This window comes from Astatotilapia calliptera, chromosome 5 (genome assembly GCF_964374335.1).
Source record: "Astatotilapia calliptera chromosome 5, fAstCal68.1, whole genome shotgun sequence".
Classification (NCBI taxonomy): Eukaryota; Metazoa; Chordata; class Actinopteri; order Cichliformes; family Cichlidae; genus Astatotilapia; species Astatotilapia calliptera.
The window spans coordinates 30,378,152-30,396,916 of record NC_137426.1 but is presented as its reverse complement, the minus strand read 5'-3'; the positions used below and the strand labels follow the sequence as shown (position 1 = coordinate 30,396,916).

Genomic DNA, 18,765 nt, shown 5'->3' with positions numbered 1-18,765 from the left:
GCTGGCAAGCCTTCTCCTCATTCTAAGACATAAAAAAGGGGGGATCTGGAAAACTGCTTCCTCAAGGTTAATAACTCTTCTTCTGGAATGACAATTATTTTTACATTATCACATAAAAGGGCTTGACTATGAATAAAATACAGTAAAAAAGGCAGGCACTAAAAAAAAAAAATCATACTGAGGAAGGTGCTACAGTTGTATATTCTTCAAAAAAACAACCTGATATGAATTTAACATAATCTTTTTCTGTATCGCTTTATGCAAAGAATAAAGTGAGTGTGCTTTCTCAGTCATTAGCACAGAGCCAAAGCACTATTCAAATTTTTTTTAAAAAGGTCCTCATTTGCAAATGATCACTACACTTGCCTCCAAAGAAATAGATGGCCATTAGCAAAAGCAGCAGAATTTTAATCAGGTGAGCACATAACTACTGGTTTGTCCTTTCTGTCACAGTCAGCGGTGTCAAGAGTAAACGCAGAGAGCAAGTTGGACCAAACACGCCTTTCACCTGCATTAGGCATCCATAAATGTGCGTGTTATTACTGAGTAACGTGCTCGGATGTACAAAGAATGCATGGGTTCAGCAGTGTGGAGCTGAGAATGAATCATAATGCTAAATTAACAGTGGGAGCAGAGAGCTACACTTACCTGGCAGTCGAAATCCTGAAAGTTGCGTGCATTCTGCGTGAAAAGGAAAAGAGGAGAGTTAAATGTAGCGTAGTATGCTAAAGCTGGTAATCACTCTTAATGTGTTTGTGTAACCCCACCAGATGGATGGGAGTGTGGTGCAGGATGTATACATGTGTGCAGACAAAATGGCAATAACCCATGTCTGATTACATTTATATCCATGACATTCATGCAGCTCTTCACGGAGCTGTTGATAACTTATCATTAGCTCCTTAGTTTAACAGCATCGAAACTAAAGTCTTTGCTTCACATAATACATGTGATGGTGCACAATTCTGACGTTTTTATGTTAATTTGCATTGTTTGAGGCCTGAGTGGGCAGCCGACCACAGAAAAGATGCCACTGGGATTGAGTTGCAGGAGAGACCAGTGGGGTGTACATGCTTTTAAACGGAGATGGTTTCTACAGAGCGGTCCTTTTCTTCTTCTAACTGCCTGTGCAGCAGAAATCTGGATACAAATCCACCACTATAATGAAATAATGTTGAGATGTGATGAATGTAATGCAAGTAAATGGGGTTGCTTTGATTTTTAATGTTGGGTGAATTACAAAATCGCTATTGGAGTGGTTAAAGAAATGGATGGATAGATTCACTGCACCATGTCAATCATCACACTTTACAGGGCATCTTGATTGCAGTCAGGTGACTCAACATATTAAAGAGACTTTTAAAAGGCTTCTTTTACATAGTCTGGGACGGGAGACGGTGCAATGAAGGTTACAATGATGAGCTAAAACGAACAGCAGCCACCTATGCGTGCCATAGACACGACCTGCATATTAAAAATCAGTAAAGGCTTGAGTAAAGCTGTGGTACGTGGTGCCACAAGACAAAGGGGGAAAAAAGTCTTGTCCAAGTCACTCAGCTTAACCATTTCTTTTACATCTAACAAGTTAACTGGAAATACTGACAGCTTGGTCTCCTTATAAATATCAGACCTTAAAGAAAACTAAGATATGAACTACACTGTGATTGGCCAAAACTAACAGGCCTGTTTTGCTTTTATTAAAGGCACTTTAATGTCATACTAAATGACAGGATACATTTATAACCTTCGCTGGCTACCTAGGTGCTCTGAGCTTGACCAGTGTAATAAGAAATTATCAGTCGGCAGTCAGAACCAGTTTCCACCACTTTTACAGAAATGAGGATCCTCCTTCATCATTGTTATCACATCATCAACATCATCTCAATCCACTTTGAAGACTCATCTGTTTAATGAGCTGACCACTAGGTGGAGTGAGAGGTCAGTGCCAGTCTCCTCTATTTCAATGATTTCCATGATGCATTTTCCCCACTCTGTCTTCTAACATAATACATTTACCTTAACTGGCATAGAGCACACTCAGGGAAATGTTCTCATTCTTCAAATCCACCCCTGAGGTGACGCAATCCCCTAAGAGCCGATACATAATCACACACTCCTCCCTCTGAGGCACGATATGCTCCTGACTGTGTCAGTGATCGGGGTACAGAACAAAACAGACACATCATCATCATCATTATTGTTCTAATCAGTTAATCAGGTGTTGAGAATGAAGGCGGGAAGAAGGAAAGACAGGTAGCGCTTCTTGTCTCTTTCTGCTTTTATTGTCCCTCACTCGCTGCAAACTTTCAAGCTTCAGAAATAAAAGAGATGAGTTTCTTTTAGCTTTTCCTTTGATCTCTTTACCTCCTCGCCAGACTGTTTTCTCTGCCTCTGTTACGTATTCTCTCATTGCTTCATTCTGTCTACAACCCCGTTTGCCGCCCCCCCATTCCCTTTACACTTGAGCATATATGAATAATTCACTTTGATGAACGGCACTGCAGAGCATGCATGACTAGTGTATTAGCGTATGTATTTTCCTGGGAGTGCTGTAGTGGGTGCTTATTCATTTTTAGGAGACAACACATCTGTTCATTTTATGTGTATGGTTACAAAAAATTAATCTTGTCGCCTCTGCAGCTTGTCATCACCTTGTTCTCGCTGCAACTCACCTTATTGGTCAGCAGCGGCTTGATCTCAGTCAGCTGTACATCCTGGAGCTCATCCATCTTCCTGTCGGATCACTCGAAACCACTGTCCAAGAAGGAAAAACGAAACATTTTCATCAGGAGGAGGACCGCATGCTGCCAAAGACACTTAAAATCTCAGATTAAAAGATGTCCATCTTTCTATTTTGCCTTTTTAAAATTCACACTAGCGCTGTGATACTTATGCTGTTATAAGAGTCAGACACAGAGGGCAAAGGGCCTCATTTCTGCTCCACACAGGTAGTGAGCAAACGCAAATATATATCAGGCCAGATTTAACAAAAAGTTTTCTCATTTGTTTTCCCCTTGAAGCCAGCCGTTTGTCCCTGCTCGTAATTACTGAACAAGAATCCTGACACAGAAGTGTCCCCCTCCCCCACTTTCCCTGAAATGCTACCTATTTTGCCCCCCTGTTTGCACAAGGTGAGGACAGGAAGTAGCATTGAATTTCTTGGCCGTTCCTAGAAGCGTGGCTCATGTTGCACATAGCAGCAGATGGAGGCTCTAACTCTTCTAGGTCAATGCTTACAACCGGCAAGCTAAAACCACAGCAGACAGCCTTTCTATAGATGGACGGCATTAAAAGAACAAACACACACTATGCTAGGAGAAACAAGCAAGACGTGTAGGCAAATGCAATTGGATGGAAGACCGGCCAACTGCTACCTTTTAATCACTTCCTGAATCCAAGCCAACCCCCCTTGGAATGACATTGAGCTGCTGGTATCAGATAACCTTCAATTGGTTAGAGAAGAGTCAAACAGCCAAGTTCCAGCAGGAGACACCAGAATAGATGACGTCACGCCATGTTTGTTTTACCAGCAGTTTCACCCTGCAATTGCCTGACAAAGGTCTAAACCCACATCTGCCTGCTGATGCATGAATCGGCTCAGGGGTCGTACTGGACTAATAACAGATTTCAAATTGCATGGGAAAAAGCCAGGGAAGCAGATGGCAACAAGTGAGCACAATCCTCAAATTACATTAAAAAAAAAACAGTTCAGAGAAAGAAAAAAAAAAAGTGGAAACATCCAGGATTGGAAGGACTCAGCGATCAGTAAATGGGGAGTGAAAACATGCCAGGCAAAATCCCTGCTGACAAATCCGGCTTGGGAGTGGAACTAAATAATATTTAGACAACTGAACAAGGAAAAGAAGAAAAACAAATATTCTGCATGCTTGAGCAGATTGGGTGTATTGGTCGGATCAATCCAATACTTCCTCAGGCCGTCACAGAAAGGAAGGAGGCAAAGACCTGCTTTATTTGTAGCTGGCTAGTGGGGTAATTGAAGTGTTTAGTGCGACGGGGGTCAAGGCAAGCTTAAACTGACAGGCTGACTGGGTGGCTTTCATAGCCTAACCCCACTGACCTCACCGCCTTCTATCCTCTACACCAGCAATATTACAGAAGCAGAACGCTTGCTTTTATCTTGAAAACTGCTCAAATGCTCTACACCTTTCTTGTGAGCGACTTGCTTTGTGCAACCTGGCGTTGCACAAAAATCAGCCTCTCTTAGACAGGCACTGTTCATTAATCTCACAGCATTTGAATTTGCGCTTTCCTGTATAAGCTTGGACCCAGTAGCATATACATGTCACCTTCAAAACAGCACAGCAGCTCTGAGTGCATATTATACCAAGGCAGGCTCACACACTGAATCTTCAGTTGCTCAGCTCATCATTGCTTTGTAAAATGTCCTAAACAGCCACGACAGGAGAAAGAAAAATAGGTACACTAACATTTTTACTGGGTTTTAGAGTGTGGCTGTGATGGGTAAGGTTAAAACAATTGATTGCTAACAACTTTACAATCAAAATATTGGCAGAACATTAACAATAGCAGAAGTCAGTTTGTTGCTTCCAGCTGTTTTTAGAAGTCTTTTTTTCTATGTTTTCCTTTACATGCTTACTTCACTTACTGAGAGCATCACAAAGCAGAGTGAGAGAGTTGGACCTATTTATGCACATGGCATAGTGCATCATCAACAAGGTGTGAAAGAATTGATCACTGACTTCCTCAATTCACAAAGGTGAGCAAGTAGCTTCTCTATTATCGAGGTGACTTCCTAAATATAGAAGCCGAGGCAGGAAAACTCACAATGTCACGAGGGTTACCTGCCTCACTCTGTCACTGTTGTGGATATATGTGAATGAAGCAGAGAGGAACACTAACGTAACGCTAAGTCGACCTCATCTAAATGACAAAATGCCATCATTTATCAGACTGATGAAGCCGGAAATGTTACATATCATGTGACTGTAAATTGGGTACAGACTAGCTGTATCCCAGAGCAGCTCTGCTGGTCTCATAACCCCTTGTAACAATGCAGGTAAAGAGCACCAGATCACATTTAGAAACATCCACTGCCTTCGCCACCCTTTTCCTGCCTACTCTATGTCTGAGCTACCATTCAGCATCTACAGCTGTTGCCATAGAGACAAAGCTGGTTGCTGATGTTTATTCTAAACTGGGATAGACCCAAGGGACAGATGTAAGGCAAAGAAACAAGGGGAATAGATAATGGTAGAAATGAGAGCTGCCGAAACACGTTTTGAGCTTCATTTCCTTCAATGCCGTGGAACAATGCTCGAGTGTAACACATACATGTTATCTCGATGATAGCAAAGAATTCTATAACTGTAACAGGAAATGATTCCCAGGCTACAGCAGGGAAATTCACTTTGCAGCTTGCAAGGTTTGTCCCACATTCACACCGCACTATGGATGTGGAGGAGGATGGGGGAAGGATTCAAAGTGCTGATATGGAACAAGATCTTCCTGCCTTAACAGTATTACCATCTGTTGTAGCCGATCACTCACAAACAAATGCTCTCTAATACCAGATTCTGTTTTACTCAGCTCCACCTGCATTAATACGAGTAACACCAGATTACATGCTGGATCTCACACTTTAATTTCCCACATCTGTGCTCTTCAGGTTCTTTCTCCTGCAAAAGCGTGTTGCTTTTAGGAGAGCCTCATCGCCAAGGATAAATATCAGCTCACACAACGAGGAAAGGAGCAGGCAACAGAGGATCCTGCAGAAAGTGTGTCAAGAGAAAACCCACATGAGGCTCTTTCGACACTGAAAAGGTCATCTTTCATTACATTCTAGAGTCAGCAGTGTCTCTGAGAGACCAGGAGGTCTTCCAATTCTGGCAAAATGACTTTATCGGAAGAATTGCAAAGACATGCTGAAATCTGTCAGTTTAATAAAGGGATAACTCATTTACCATCGCCCCCCTCCCCTCCCCGCTCTTCTGCTGGCAAGCACTCCTGCCTACCTCACACAGAACATCCTGAGCTTTAAGCAGAGACAGAGCCAGTCTTTGCTTTAACAGTGAGACGCAAGCGCCTGAATACATCCGTGTGTGGACACAGTGGCGCATGCCAAACACTTCCTTGAGATATACCTCGTCTCTGCCAACAAAAGGAGTCCTGTAGCTGCCATGTCAGCAGGCATCCCTGAGTGATTGATGAGCAAATCCCCCTCCTCCCACTTTTTCCTCTCTCCCTCATCCTCTCCTTCTCTGCACTCTCTCCATCTTTTCCTTTTTCTGCTCATCTCCATCACACCTTGGGCCATCAGGAACTGTTTGCAGGTGATGTGATGGGCAACTGAAAGCCCAGCTGTGCCACCACTTAATTTAGCCCTTTTTCACCATGGCAACAGTGACTTCAGATTTACTTGTTTACGTCATGGCCGCACTTTTGACTCTGGCCTCTCTGCTTTCGTGCTGAATATCAGCACAGTGACCTCATATTAACGTGCCTCCAGGGCTACGAAGACCCTGACTCAGCCATCAGGTGTACTGCTATGGCGATAAACAATGAAATCCTATCGACTCACTGTCATCCGGCACGGTGGGAAGAGGATTACAGCAATGACGGTGGGGTTCAAATGAAGGACTAATTAACAACCCCCAAGAAAACCAATTAAAAAAAAACAAAGCTCACAAAATGTTACAAACATGGTTTTAAATTTAATTTTTATATAGAAAACTACAAAACAAAAAGTTTCAGTTCTGCTGCATTGCTTCTGATTTGATCTTTAATCTTGCACCTTTCCAGGTTTACAGTTCTACACATTTTAAACATTTCACTTCAACAGTACAAAAAGCATCTTAGTCATTGGTAATGTGTCACTTTGCCCTACCACGCATTGCCTTTTTAAAATTCAGAATCCTTATGGTTTATTTATCTTAATGACTTTAACTTCAAACTATCCTCTTAGGCTGATCTAGATTCATTTGAAGTTTGTTTTCTGTGGTATGTAAAAGGGATTCTTGCTTAAAAGCAGCGAAGATTTATTTTCATGTTTTGATCCTCTGAAAGTCGGTGCTGCAAAGTTTTCAGCTTGCACAAAAAAAATTTAAAAAAAAATTAAAATGACTTGAGACACTGGCCAAAATTTGCAAAGAGTAGTGGTGGATCACACTAAAGCTCTGTGCAGGAACTGTATCCTCCATAGAACAGCGCATTTCTAAACTGATGATGCTTGACAGGTCAGCTCGCTCTCTGTGAGAGTTTAAGGTCTTTGGTGAACTCGGGTGCGTTTTGATTTTTTATGACCACACATCATTTCACACAGAACAAGAGGGAAAGTTCAGCAAAGCCTTCAGATCCCCTATAAGTCTCACCTTAATCCTCAAGAAACTAAGCTAATTTAGTGAGTGAAATGACAGACTAAAGTCAGGGATTAGAAATGGAAATTTACGGGCGCTCGCTGTGTGTGCAGGTGACCATGTGCCACATGACTGAAAGGCAGCAGCTCGAGTTTAAATCTGGCCTGAAAAACTTTCTGGCCCACACAACTTTCCAGTGGGCCAGATCCTGGTAAAAAAAAAGAAGATGAAGAAGCAGAAACACTTCCATGGTAAAAAAAAAAAAAACTATCATGGCATGTATAAACATATGTCTGGGCTCATTTCTCCTTCCCCTGGTGCTGTTTTGAGTGGCAGTTTTTGTCTTTTGGATTTTATTAAAATTGTATTGACTTTATTCCTCGATAAAGCTTCTTCTTCTTTTGCTCTCAGTATTTTTATTCTAAAGTGAAATGGCTACTTTTGGTTTCCCAAGTTTACTGATCTGATCGTGCTGACAGCTCGACTGCCCAGAGCGAGGCCTGTAATCCTGGAGGAGCTGCAGAGGTGATGATGGGGGTTCAGAGCCGGAGCCATTCCAGCAATCATCATGGGGTTATGTGAGGTCCTTGGACAATAAGATGGACGCGCCTGGCGAGCTGACTAAGACCCAGGAACACTGTGTAATTTTATTGTGTTGCATGGAAATGAGACTACACTCACAGTTCCCTAACCACAGTGTAACCATATCTGGCTCCAGGACTTTTCGTATGTGATGGGTATTTACTGTGAGCGGTAATTACTGTGGAGGGACTGCACTCTTTGGAAATTAAATGTGGTGTAGTCCCAGGCATGTTACTACAAAGAAACATTTTTTGGCCTTAATATCAAACTGTGAGTGGAATGAATCCATATTACTTGCCAAAGGATTTCTCTTCTGTGGTTGCTGTCAGAATCCAGTATCTACTCTGAATCATCCAGTTGGAATCGAAGTGGATTCTTCCATCAGCTGACACAGAGATCATGCAAACAACTGTGGCTGTGGCCAAAAGTTATAGATAATAAAAGGAAAACCTCTAAACCACGTGATCTTTTCAGACAGGCAGTGCCAAAAGGACAGATACAGAAACTCTTAACACCTCACCTCTATTTATTTTTTCACATCTTTACTTGCCTCCAATATATGCAGATTTAATTTATTGAGCTTTTTAAAAGTTATTTCACTATTTGGTATTTTCTATTTAATTGTGCTCTTTTTCGGTAATTTTTACCTTCTTTTTTGTCATATTGCATCTAGTTACTCTATTTAAACGTTGTTGTTACAAGTTCATTTAGCCTTCAGTGTCATTCCCAAAAACTTACAATTAGAAATGTTCCTAAAAAAAAAAAAATCCATGGGAACAATACAATTGGAATTAAGTGGGAAGCATTAGATAAACTGACAGAGAATGACCCTTTAATATTTTAGCCGCTATAACACAAAATGTCCCAACCTTTGGGGAAAATTTAAGGATATTTTATTATCTAATAAATAACCCAGTTTGGTTATCTCGTTCTTGACTTGGGCCTATGACCAACTCACTTCCACTGACGGGACGCAGACTTATCTGCCCATCTGCCAAAATGTTACAATCACAGAGGAACACAAGCATGTCTGTCCTCAACTAAAACTCCTGTCCTCATTCAACACTTCAGCGATCTTCACATCACAATAGAAAACAGGCTAGCACAAATTCCACTAGCCTCCTGCCAGCCATTCAGAGAGCCCGACATCCATGTCTGCTCCTCTGTTTTCAATTTCGGGGTAAACACAAATCTGTGTAAACAACTTCGCCTAACCCGGGCACTGGTGCGGTGATGCCCTATTCAAGTGGAATCTTTCTAGTGTACAGTTACTAGAAATTTCCTTATCCTCACTTTTCGTAAACAGGCAAAGCCGGTGTTTATAGTTCTGAGTCTTTAGAGGCGACAATCCGCACCGGAGTAAAGCTAATGGGCTGTGACAAGGCTCAGTTGCAGATTATTGCTCTAACTGGGGTCATTTGGTAAGAGAATTAGAGGAAAAATCCATTCGTTTTGCATTTTCGCCCCCCCCTCCCAGCCTAGTCCCCTTGTTAGGTCACTAACAATGTAATTGACAGAAAGAATTTAAACCCAGAGAGATAATACCTGGGAGGAAATCCGATCTGGAGTCTGAGATGTTTTGTTCTCCACTGTGGGAAAAGCTGACCTATAACACGAAGCATCTCCTGCAGATACTGTCAGCAAACCCACACAGATGAACGAGCACAGACACACGGCACACACTGGCATGCACGCGCACTCGCACGCAGCTCCCCGTGTTTCATGTCTGCGTAATTAAATGACAGCTTGCTCTCCTGGGGCTCCATCATCCTCCTTACAGCTTCTATTATTCTCCTGATACAAGCTGGCAGAAGAGTTTTTCTTCTTTTGACAACATGAGAAAAAAACTATAACGAGACATGTTGCTGACATTTTTCTCAGGATTCAGTTGAAAAGGTATATTTTTATCCAAAATCCCAAATGTGGGGCAACACTAGGGCTGCCACGATTTGTCGACTAGTCACGATTACGTCGACTATCAAAATCGTCGACGACTGATTTAATAGTCGACGCGTCGTTTGAAGCTTTGTAAGATCCTAAAAGACGCAGGAATAAGTAGCAGGATTTAAGAGTGTAATAATGGACTGAAACAGAAGATGGCAGCACTGCATGTACAAGGATGCCAGCTGCCGTTAAACCCCGAAGAAGAAGAAGCAGCTGTGTCCCAGAATTCATAGCGCGGCCCAGCTCAGTTTCCAACAATGGCGGCAGCTAGTTAGTTTTAATATTACTCTTATTATTCTTTCTGGGTCACAAAATAAACGTTTAACATATTTTCAGCCGAGAATGTAGCTGTGTAAACCTCAAATATCGGCTCAGTTTATCAGGACACCACATATTTTCAAAAGCGCTCCGACGTTTTCGGAGACGTCTGTTACCCACTAGCTCGATAGCTAGCCGGGGGCTAGGTCACTAGCGCGGTGAGAACACCGGACTCCCGGCAAATTGTTTTCAAACCCACCGCCGTCTTTCGCTACTCAGGTTAAATATATATGAGTCACTTAGATAAATTAAAAATGTTGTTGTTTGGCTTTTTTTTTTTTTTTTTTTTTTTTAGTATTTTATTTGTTCCTGAGTAAATCGGTTTGTCTGAGATTAAAGTTATAGTTTTTACACAGCTGAATAAACGTCAAGCAGACAGCTGATTATCAGAAGTGTGAGATGCTGGAGAATATACTCCGTTGTCCTGTTATATTTTAGATAGCAAGGAGTTTATTAAACTTCACCGAAACAATCTGCAAATTTCATTAAAATTGAATAAACTATCATCTTGTCTTTATTTTTAGTTAGCACCTTAAAAGCTTAAAGCTGTAAGCTAATGATAGTTATATAAGAGCAGATGCTGCTGGTGCAATAAGCTGTAGTTTTACGTCCAGTGGATGATGATCTGATTAGTCGACTAATCGCATAAATAATCGGTGACTAGTCGACTATCAAAATAATCGTTTGTGGCAGCCCTAGGCAACACCCACAGCTGGTTTTGACATTAAACTTCTAAACAATGGCTTAGGCTCTGTAATAAATGAATACACACCAATACGCATAGATGATCAGTGCATGGGAAAGCCTGCCAGAGAGAAGCTATTTCAGGACAGTTAATAAGACAAACAAATCTACCACCTCCTTGTTTGATCCTTCTAGGACTAATAAGGTCTAATAAAAGCTAAAAGCTGCATTACTATAATTGACTCACCCCTCTTTGAGAAAGGAATCTGAAGGCGCACTGACTCAGTCATTACTACATTTAATATCCTGTGCCTCCGGACAGTCATTACTCAAAATGCAAGTGATAAAAATGTTGCAGAGGCTGTACTTGGAGGGCTCACGGGACATTACACACATAGGAGCAATAAGGTTTAAGACCTATTCACCAGACAGAATATGTCCACAGAAGACTCACGACCTTGTCCTCTGACCAGTTATGTTCACTCTCGATGAACATGACATCGCTGTCTGTGATAAAAAGCTTTAGCGACACTGTAGTCAGTGCACTCATCTGCCTGCCAAAAAGAGAGGGCCCTCTTCTACTGACAGATTTCTGTAAAAAGGTAAACACACCTATTTACACTCACGCAATTTCAGACAACTAAAAGCTTAAAAAAATACTTAAAAAACACTAACACATTTCAATCCAGTTTAGCAGGGCTTCACTGGCATGAAAGACACTATAGTGGTAAAGCTGCTTCAATAGCCAACAGCTGCATGTGGGGAGTGTGTTCACTGAAATAAGATCCAATGAAAATGATATATAATACACATGTAAATGACATTAAACTGCTTAGCACAGCTATAGGCCTACAGACAAAGGTAACAAAGAGACAGACTTGCTGTCTCCCCAGCAGCAGGAGCACTAAACAGGCCACAAAGCATTACCTTAATGAGAGCACATTAACCCCATGCCCCACCAGCACGGACACTATGTTGGCAAAAACGAAGTGAGCTCTAGTATGATGACTACTGCTGATTTTATATTATAGCTAACATAATATACCATTAGTAAATTATTTAGAATTATCAGTATCACTGACAGTATATTATTCTGCATGTAAAAGAAACAAACATATGAATCACAAAACTAAAAGCACACAAACCAATATCTGATTCGAGGAACACTCAAATACAGATGGCTATATTATTGCTGAGCATTTTCTTCCCCCAATTATTAATAAGGAGACAAAAAGTTAACATTTATAGCAGATAAGACGCAAAAGCAGTGTAGGCGCATGTTACGTTTCTAGATGTTCTTATTCCGCTCTCTCTCCTTTGTGCGTCTTACATCTGTGTTGGCAACAATAACGCAAAGTGCTGTGAAACTGAGCACTCCAGCATCACCTAAGATCTGTAACAGTATCTCACGATATGAGATCTTTTTTTTTTTTTTTTTAAAAAGAGCCTAGAAGAGTTTAGCATTAGTAGCATAAAGCCTGAAGCCTCCATTGTGGTGTCTGACAAATTTCCGAGCCACGAGGCTAAGAGTGATAACTATCTGATAACTTAATGGCAATTCCCAGTTGATATGGCCGTGACCACTTGAAAAATCTCAACATATTGCCTAACTTTACAGTAAATATATGTATATGTATTGTATGTGTTAAAAAAAGAAGGTGAGCAAAAAGATATATTGCACTTTGAAAGCTTGGTATTTACACCTGTCCATCGAATGGCGAAACTGACACGGGGAAGGCTGCGATAATTAACTGGACCGATTAATAAGTCTATCACCAGCATGGACACTTATGCACATGTCTAATCCTGCAGAGCAGCTAAGTGCAAGAAACCATCTTATTACTCGGTGAGTGCTTTTAAAGGATTCCTTAAGGAGGGCACTTTACCTGCTAATTGTCTTATGAGATTGAAGAGCACCATCTGGCAGATTTGATTCATAACAGCACATCTACGGGCATAATCAGCATGTTTTATGTCTTACATGAAGACGCACATGTCGAGAGAAAATCTCAGAGGACAACTGGCTGGCTCCCTAAACAGAGTGCTATGGTTTGTAAAAATACTTTTCATAACGTTCAGGCTCAACCTAAATTTACTTCACTAATGCAGACCCAGAGACCAACAGTAATATTTTCCACTGGTGTTCTGATGTTTCAGACCAGCAAACTGGAAACTCAATTTATCCATTATGCAGTTGTGGATTCGGGTGTTTGCAAGAGGGAAGCTGGGACATGAGTCAGCCCTCCCCATGCCCCACCCTCCTCACTACATTGTACTATATAGTCAAGCATCTATTCTGGTCTTCGTTTATAAATAAAGTAGTAGTCCTTGCACTAAGCTGCAACTTTATGAGAGCCTTAGTGGGCAGTGTGACTGGACCCCTGTGACTATATTAAACTGCATAGTTTAAAGTAAATACATCCAAATTTTCAAGTGTAATCACTAGAGACCAACATAATTTAACACTGCTTTAACTCGACACTGATGCTAAGATACCAAGCTGCATCCTCCGGGACTGAAAAATGAAGCCACCGTTGAGGTGTCAGAAACTGCACTTCCTCTAATAATGACTGGAAGTTAACTTGTCAAGTGGTTGGAGTTTTAATGATATTACCTAATGAATAATATGGCCTCCTGGAGTTTGTGCTTCAGTTTTAAGCTAATTAACACTTGATAACGCTTCTGTCTCATAAACATACTAGTCTGACCGGGATTTTAAGACCGGACCATAGCAAAGTACAAGCACTACATGAGAATGCATGAGGTTCATATGATTGCTCCTATTACTCCTCCTTGATTCTTTGGCTTAACATCATAGTTAGTCCTACTTGTGGAGCTGATTGGCTAACTGTGAATCCCCCTGCTGCTGCATTGGACCAGCTGCTTTTTCAAATGAGAAACTTTCATTTTTCCATCGGAAGAATCAGTCAACAATCAACTCCATTGCATGAAGTTGACTGATTGATAAACAGACTGGTAGGATCAAAAGACCTGAACCAAAGCAACATCAATTTGGACCAGAGCTGAGGTGTAACACAACCGACCTGTGCGTGTCTTCATTTGTAATTGAACAGCCATGAGAACGGAAACATAATGGACTTACGCACTTTGACTTCCTCGCTTTTTAAAAACACATGAAACCATTTATTGTGATAGAGACTTCACAGATTTTACCCTCCTCTATAAAAGTTCTCTGTTCATTTATAATGTATGTCACAAACACGCATATGAATTCACTTCATCTTTCCTTTAACTCCACAAAGCCCCGCAGGGCACTGACCCAGATGATCCTTTCAAACAATGATAAACAGACTTAATAAGAAAACAGTATTGCAGAAAACAACTGAGTTACTGTAGTGCAGCTGGGTGACATGGGGGGGAAATCATATATCAGAAGTCACTGCATAGTCGGGAAACTTAGACCATTTAACATCTTCCAACTATGTTAAAAAATATAACGTTTCACTGGCAAATTTAATGTATCCCTAAAAAAAGTAAATCAAGTCTTGCAGCATTTTGTTAGCGTTCTGTTTCCACAAATGAAGTAGCTTGGCTATACAAACAACTATAACATTAAGCTATCATCTTTAAACTGGAATATTTTTTTTAGACAACACGTTTTCCCCCCTTCATGGTGCAGGGGAGAGAAATAGTCTGCAGATGCAGACCGAGCACAGTTCTGGAAAAATTGTTTTGCAGCACTGAGTGACAGAAGACATGCAATTACTAGCATGGGTTTACATACAACATTAAACTACATCAGCACAAATGCTGTCTCATCCTATACTTCATTATAAAACATATTAACATACCTTAAAAAAATCAATATACTGCCCAGGCCTAAGCTGTAGCTTCATGACAGACACCATTGATGAATCAATAGACATCAGAATATACAGGTCTCACATAAAGGACGCTTAATGATGGGTTACAAGGAAAAAAAATATCGCTGCTAAAGGACGAAGGACGAGACAGCTGTGTCTTGATAAATTAGCTCTGATAGCTCAGATTGAGGTGTGAGTGTGACTGAATGAATCTCTCCTGGCTCCGCTCCTCCTGGTATCTGGCTATAAATTGGCTGAATGGCCAGGCCTGTCTGCCCTGCACTCAGCGCTGCTAATAGAGTACCTGCCCCACTATGCTACGCTAGGCTAGCTGCGGCTCAGTCTATGGGGATTTCCTCTGCCATGCTCAGTTGTGCAGGAAGCCTAAAGAAAGAAAGTTGAAGACAGAAACTGTATGTGTGTGCGAGTGTGTCTGTGTCCTGGGTCACAGCTGGTTGATGTGAAGAGGCAGAGTTTCCAGAAGAGCAGAGTCCTGCTGGAGGCTCAGCAGGATCTGGAGACTGCGGTCAGGCTGGTTGAAGGGCACCTGTGAAAGCAGCAGCGAGGCCATCTGTGTGGCACGGGACCTAACAATCTCAGACACACGCATGCACGGCACATCAGCGTCACTTCAACAAACGAGGGGAGGGAAACACAAGATACTGTTTCCATAAAACATTAACAGAGCACAGAGACATGAGAGCCCTTGTATCCAGAGACAGTGAAGACCTCTGCCTGTGAAAACACAGCAAGCTTTGAATGAGGACAAGTCTCAGTATGTTTCAGTGTATGAATCAGTGCTAAGAGGCCTGTTGCCTCACAGGAACACAGCCTCTGCTAATAGAGTTATCTGTGTGGTCAGCTTGGCTGTCACAATGACTGATTGCTGACAATTCAATTTCCCAGAGAAACACAGAGGTGGCTCCTCTGGCGCCTTCCCTTGGCGAATGTTCGCTGTGGAGGCTGGCGGTGTCCTTGGCAACCACAGGAGGGGGAGGTACGCCCCCCCCAGATCCAGCTCAGCTGGTGGCACTGCTGAAATCGAGCGACCTTTTTCACCATCATTTCCATAAACTCATATTCTTCTTATCACAACAACCAATGAGGAATTCTTCAACAGCTGGCTTTGACTCTACGACTCCAGCACGTTGACTTTAAGTCCAGCGAGAAAACATCAGACGAGTGATAAAAAGATGTCGACTATTCATCTCTTCCTAATATGTAAAAACAACAATACATGTACACGTGCAAACGTGAAACAAACAACTCTCACCGAGTCTAAAGGGTCCAAACCTCTCAAAGTATGATCCCTAAGTTTTTAGATCAGTGCTCGCTGCGTCTCATCTGTGAGAGAATTTATCAGCTTCCAGCAGAAACATGGATCGAGGGGGTCCTGAAACTACCAGGGCGCTGCATCTCCCATATGCTTCGTCACATTAAAGCATCTAAGTGTCTTGGGTGTCCCTGTGACCATAAAGCAAACGGAGGATGTAACCGCTCATACGGCTCACAGCCTATTGTGAGGGACTGTAACTAAAAGCTGCGTGCTGCTATTAACACTTTTAAGTTCGGAGAGCCTGCTGTGTGATGTGTTCCAGCTTATATGGATCTATGACAAACAGGGATTTGGAATATCTCCCCCAATCTGGATTAGTGAATACAGCTTCTTTTCCGCAGAAATCCAACAACCACCTTCAGACAAACGAGAGGAACAGAGAAAACTGAGGGTTAACGTGATGGCATCTGTGCAGATGTGCTCAATATGTGATCCTAAATGAAAAGCAGAGAGACGGGGACAGTCCAGAGGTCAAACCTGGCTTGCATCCAACTCTTTGGATCAACAAGCTTACCACCTGTGCTTCTCCTCGCCTCACTCCCACCTGCTGATTTGGCCGCCGATGTTGATAAGGAAAATGGAGATGGAGCCCTCCTTCTAGCAGGGATGGGATCCAGCAGATAAGAAAGTCTTGAGAAAACTATGTAGAAGACAGCGCGATTGCCTCACACGAAGAAAGTCAGCTCGCAAACGGCCTTGGATGTTTTGCCTTTCGTAGCTCGTCATAAGGAAACTTATCCTCCGTTATATCCATGCAATAAAAACAAACCGAGCAGGGACTCAGCGGTAGACTGGGATGAGATGGAAATTTAAGAGATGAACCCGGAGCAGAGGCTTACATCCATCATCTGTTTTCTCCAGGCTTTGTACAGCTTCAATTACAGATGCTGTTACGAAAACACAGCAGCAGCGCAGAGGACTGAGAAAAAGACACACGGGATAATGTTTACATTGCTCGCCTTGCTGGGGATTTTAAAAAAACAACAAAAACACTATAATAATGTGCTGGCTGTATGTTTTTACTGCCAACTGACTAAGGAGAAATAGCAGAACAGGATGAGGATGTATTGTCAACAAAGGTTTTAGGCATTTTCCATTATAAGAAGAAGTCACGGTAAACATCTGTGCCTGGCACAGGTTATGTTTGGCCCTGCGGGGCCGGGAATCCAAAGGTGAAAAGCGAATACTAGACAAGACTGACTGTCAGCACAGTGGCTTAATTACTGTCTCCATCTGAGCAGCCAGTGTTATTTCCTGACATTCATCCCTGCCAATGCTGCAAGAAATCCTCTTCTGCACAACAGCAGCATTTTCTCACTTTTCATGTACTCTGTAATCCTTGTAATACATCAAGTGGAAAGTGTAATCCAAGCTGAAAGGCACCGTAAAAGTTTCACCTCTTGACACTAACAAACGGAAATTATTTTTCAGCATTCACTTACGAGCGTTAATGCCATGTGAAGCCCGCAACTGTTTCATTTTGCCGCCTTTGCATTCACTCCAGTGAGTTTGTTTTAATTTCCGAGCGCGCGTGGGAGATGAATCACGCCACCTATTAAAAAAAGATATGGCAAAACTCTTGCGATAAACCACATAAACCGCTTATAAATTATTCAACATTTCAGCGAGGGCTCTAAGGATTACAGCCTAGAAAGACCTGATGAACACGTTGTCCTACAGATTCCAAGATGTGAAGGACAACGCGTGCATTAATAAACAACTTTTGACCCTCCCATAAGTTAAGCACAAGGTGATTCGGTGTAATAATCAACCACGAGCTTAGAGCTTCAAACAATAAGGCGAAACACCCCACCCCACCCTACCTGCCATCTGCTCTGTTATTATATATACAAGCTTTCCCAATCGCAGTCAACAGTCTTCTGCAACTATATAGCAACTGACAACAAAATCCTGGTAGTTGCGTAAGCTCTGTTCAGCCTGTTCTGACCATGTGGCACTGTTCGGGGCACTGTGGGAGATAAAATTTGTGAATTTAACGCCATCAAACTTTACATTTTAACACTTACATATGCTACACAGGCTTTCTTACACATTTAGCACACAGGAAGGAACACAAAGGTCACAGTGACCTTCTTGTCCTTTTCTGTAGTGTTTAAATCTCCCATAAATGAAACGGTTTCAATAACCTAATGGCAGATTTACTCTGAATGAGTGGGATATGTGGTGGTATTTAAATACAGGCTCTGATATTCTTAGTAATGAGAAACACCTGATGCCCACTCCCTTACACTTCTCACCTGTGTGACCTTCGCCTGCGTACCAGTGACAATGTCATCAGTCACGTTATGTCTAATTATTTTTCTTTGGGGGGGGGGGGGCTTCTATCTCATTGCGACTGATCTGCATGGTAATGATGGGTCTGTCGAGGATAGACTGGGACAATTTGTGGAGGAGCGTGCAAAGCTGAGGGCAACACGTCCCCTCACACTGCGAGAGGTGGGAGGCCGGACATTCAACACCCGGCTTCGGATCTTTGGAGACAAATGTTTCCTGTTATAATTCAAACTAAAATTAAATCCATGCAGATAGAAATCATATTACTATTCCAGTAATTGGATAGGGGGGAGTTAAATAAAAGGCACAACTTGTATTTTTGGCGTGTTTATAATAAAAGTTCTTGTTTTTGTTTTCTTTTTATTAACAGGTAATAAGTACTAACAGGTTCTGTGCACTCCATCTATTTAGCTCAAAGCTATTCGGCTAACATTTCTTTAGTTGTCAC

The 18,765-nt window shown here is 41.9% G+C and overlaps 1 protein-coding gene across 2 annotated transcripts in view; it reads right to left on the bottom strand.

Annotated features, from left to right (window-relative positions):
* Positions 1–18,765, bottom strand: part of ndrg3a (ndrg family member 3a) — a 34,098-nt gene that overhangs the window by 14,700 nt on the left and 633 nt on the right. For both annotated transcript variants that reach the window (XM_026168780.2, XM_026168781.2), the window contains exons 2-3: positions 2,673–2,754; positions 649–681 (exon numbers count right to left, since the gene is read on the bottom strand). In XM_026168780.2, coding sequence (XP_026024565.2) covers positions 649–681; positions 2,673–2,729 — 90 coding nt within the window. In that variant the 5' untranslated portion in view covers positions 2,730–2,754. The remainder of the gene's footprint in view (positions 1–648; positions 682–2,672; positions 2,755–18,765) is intronic.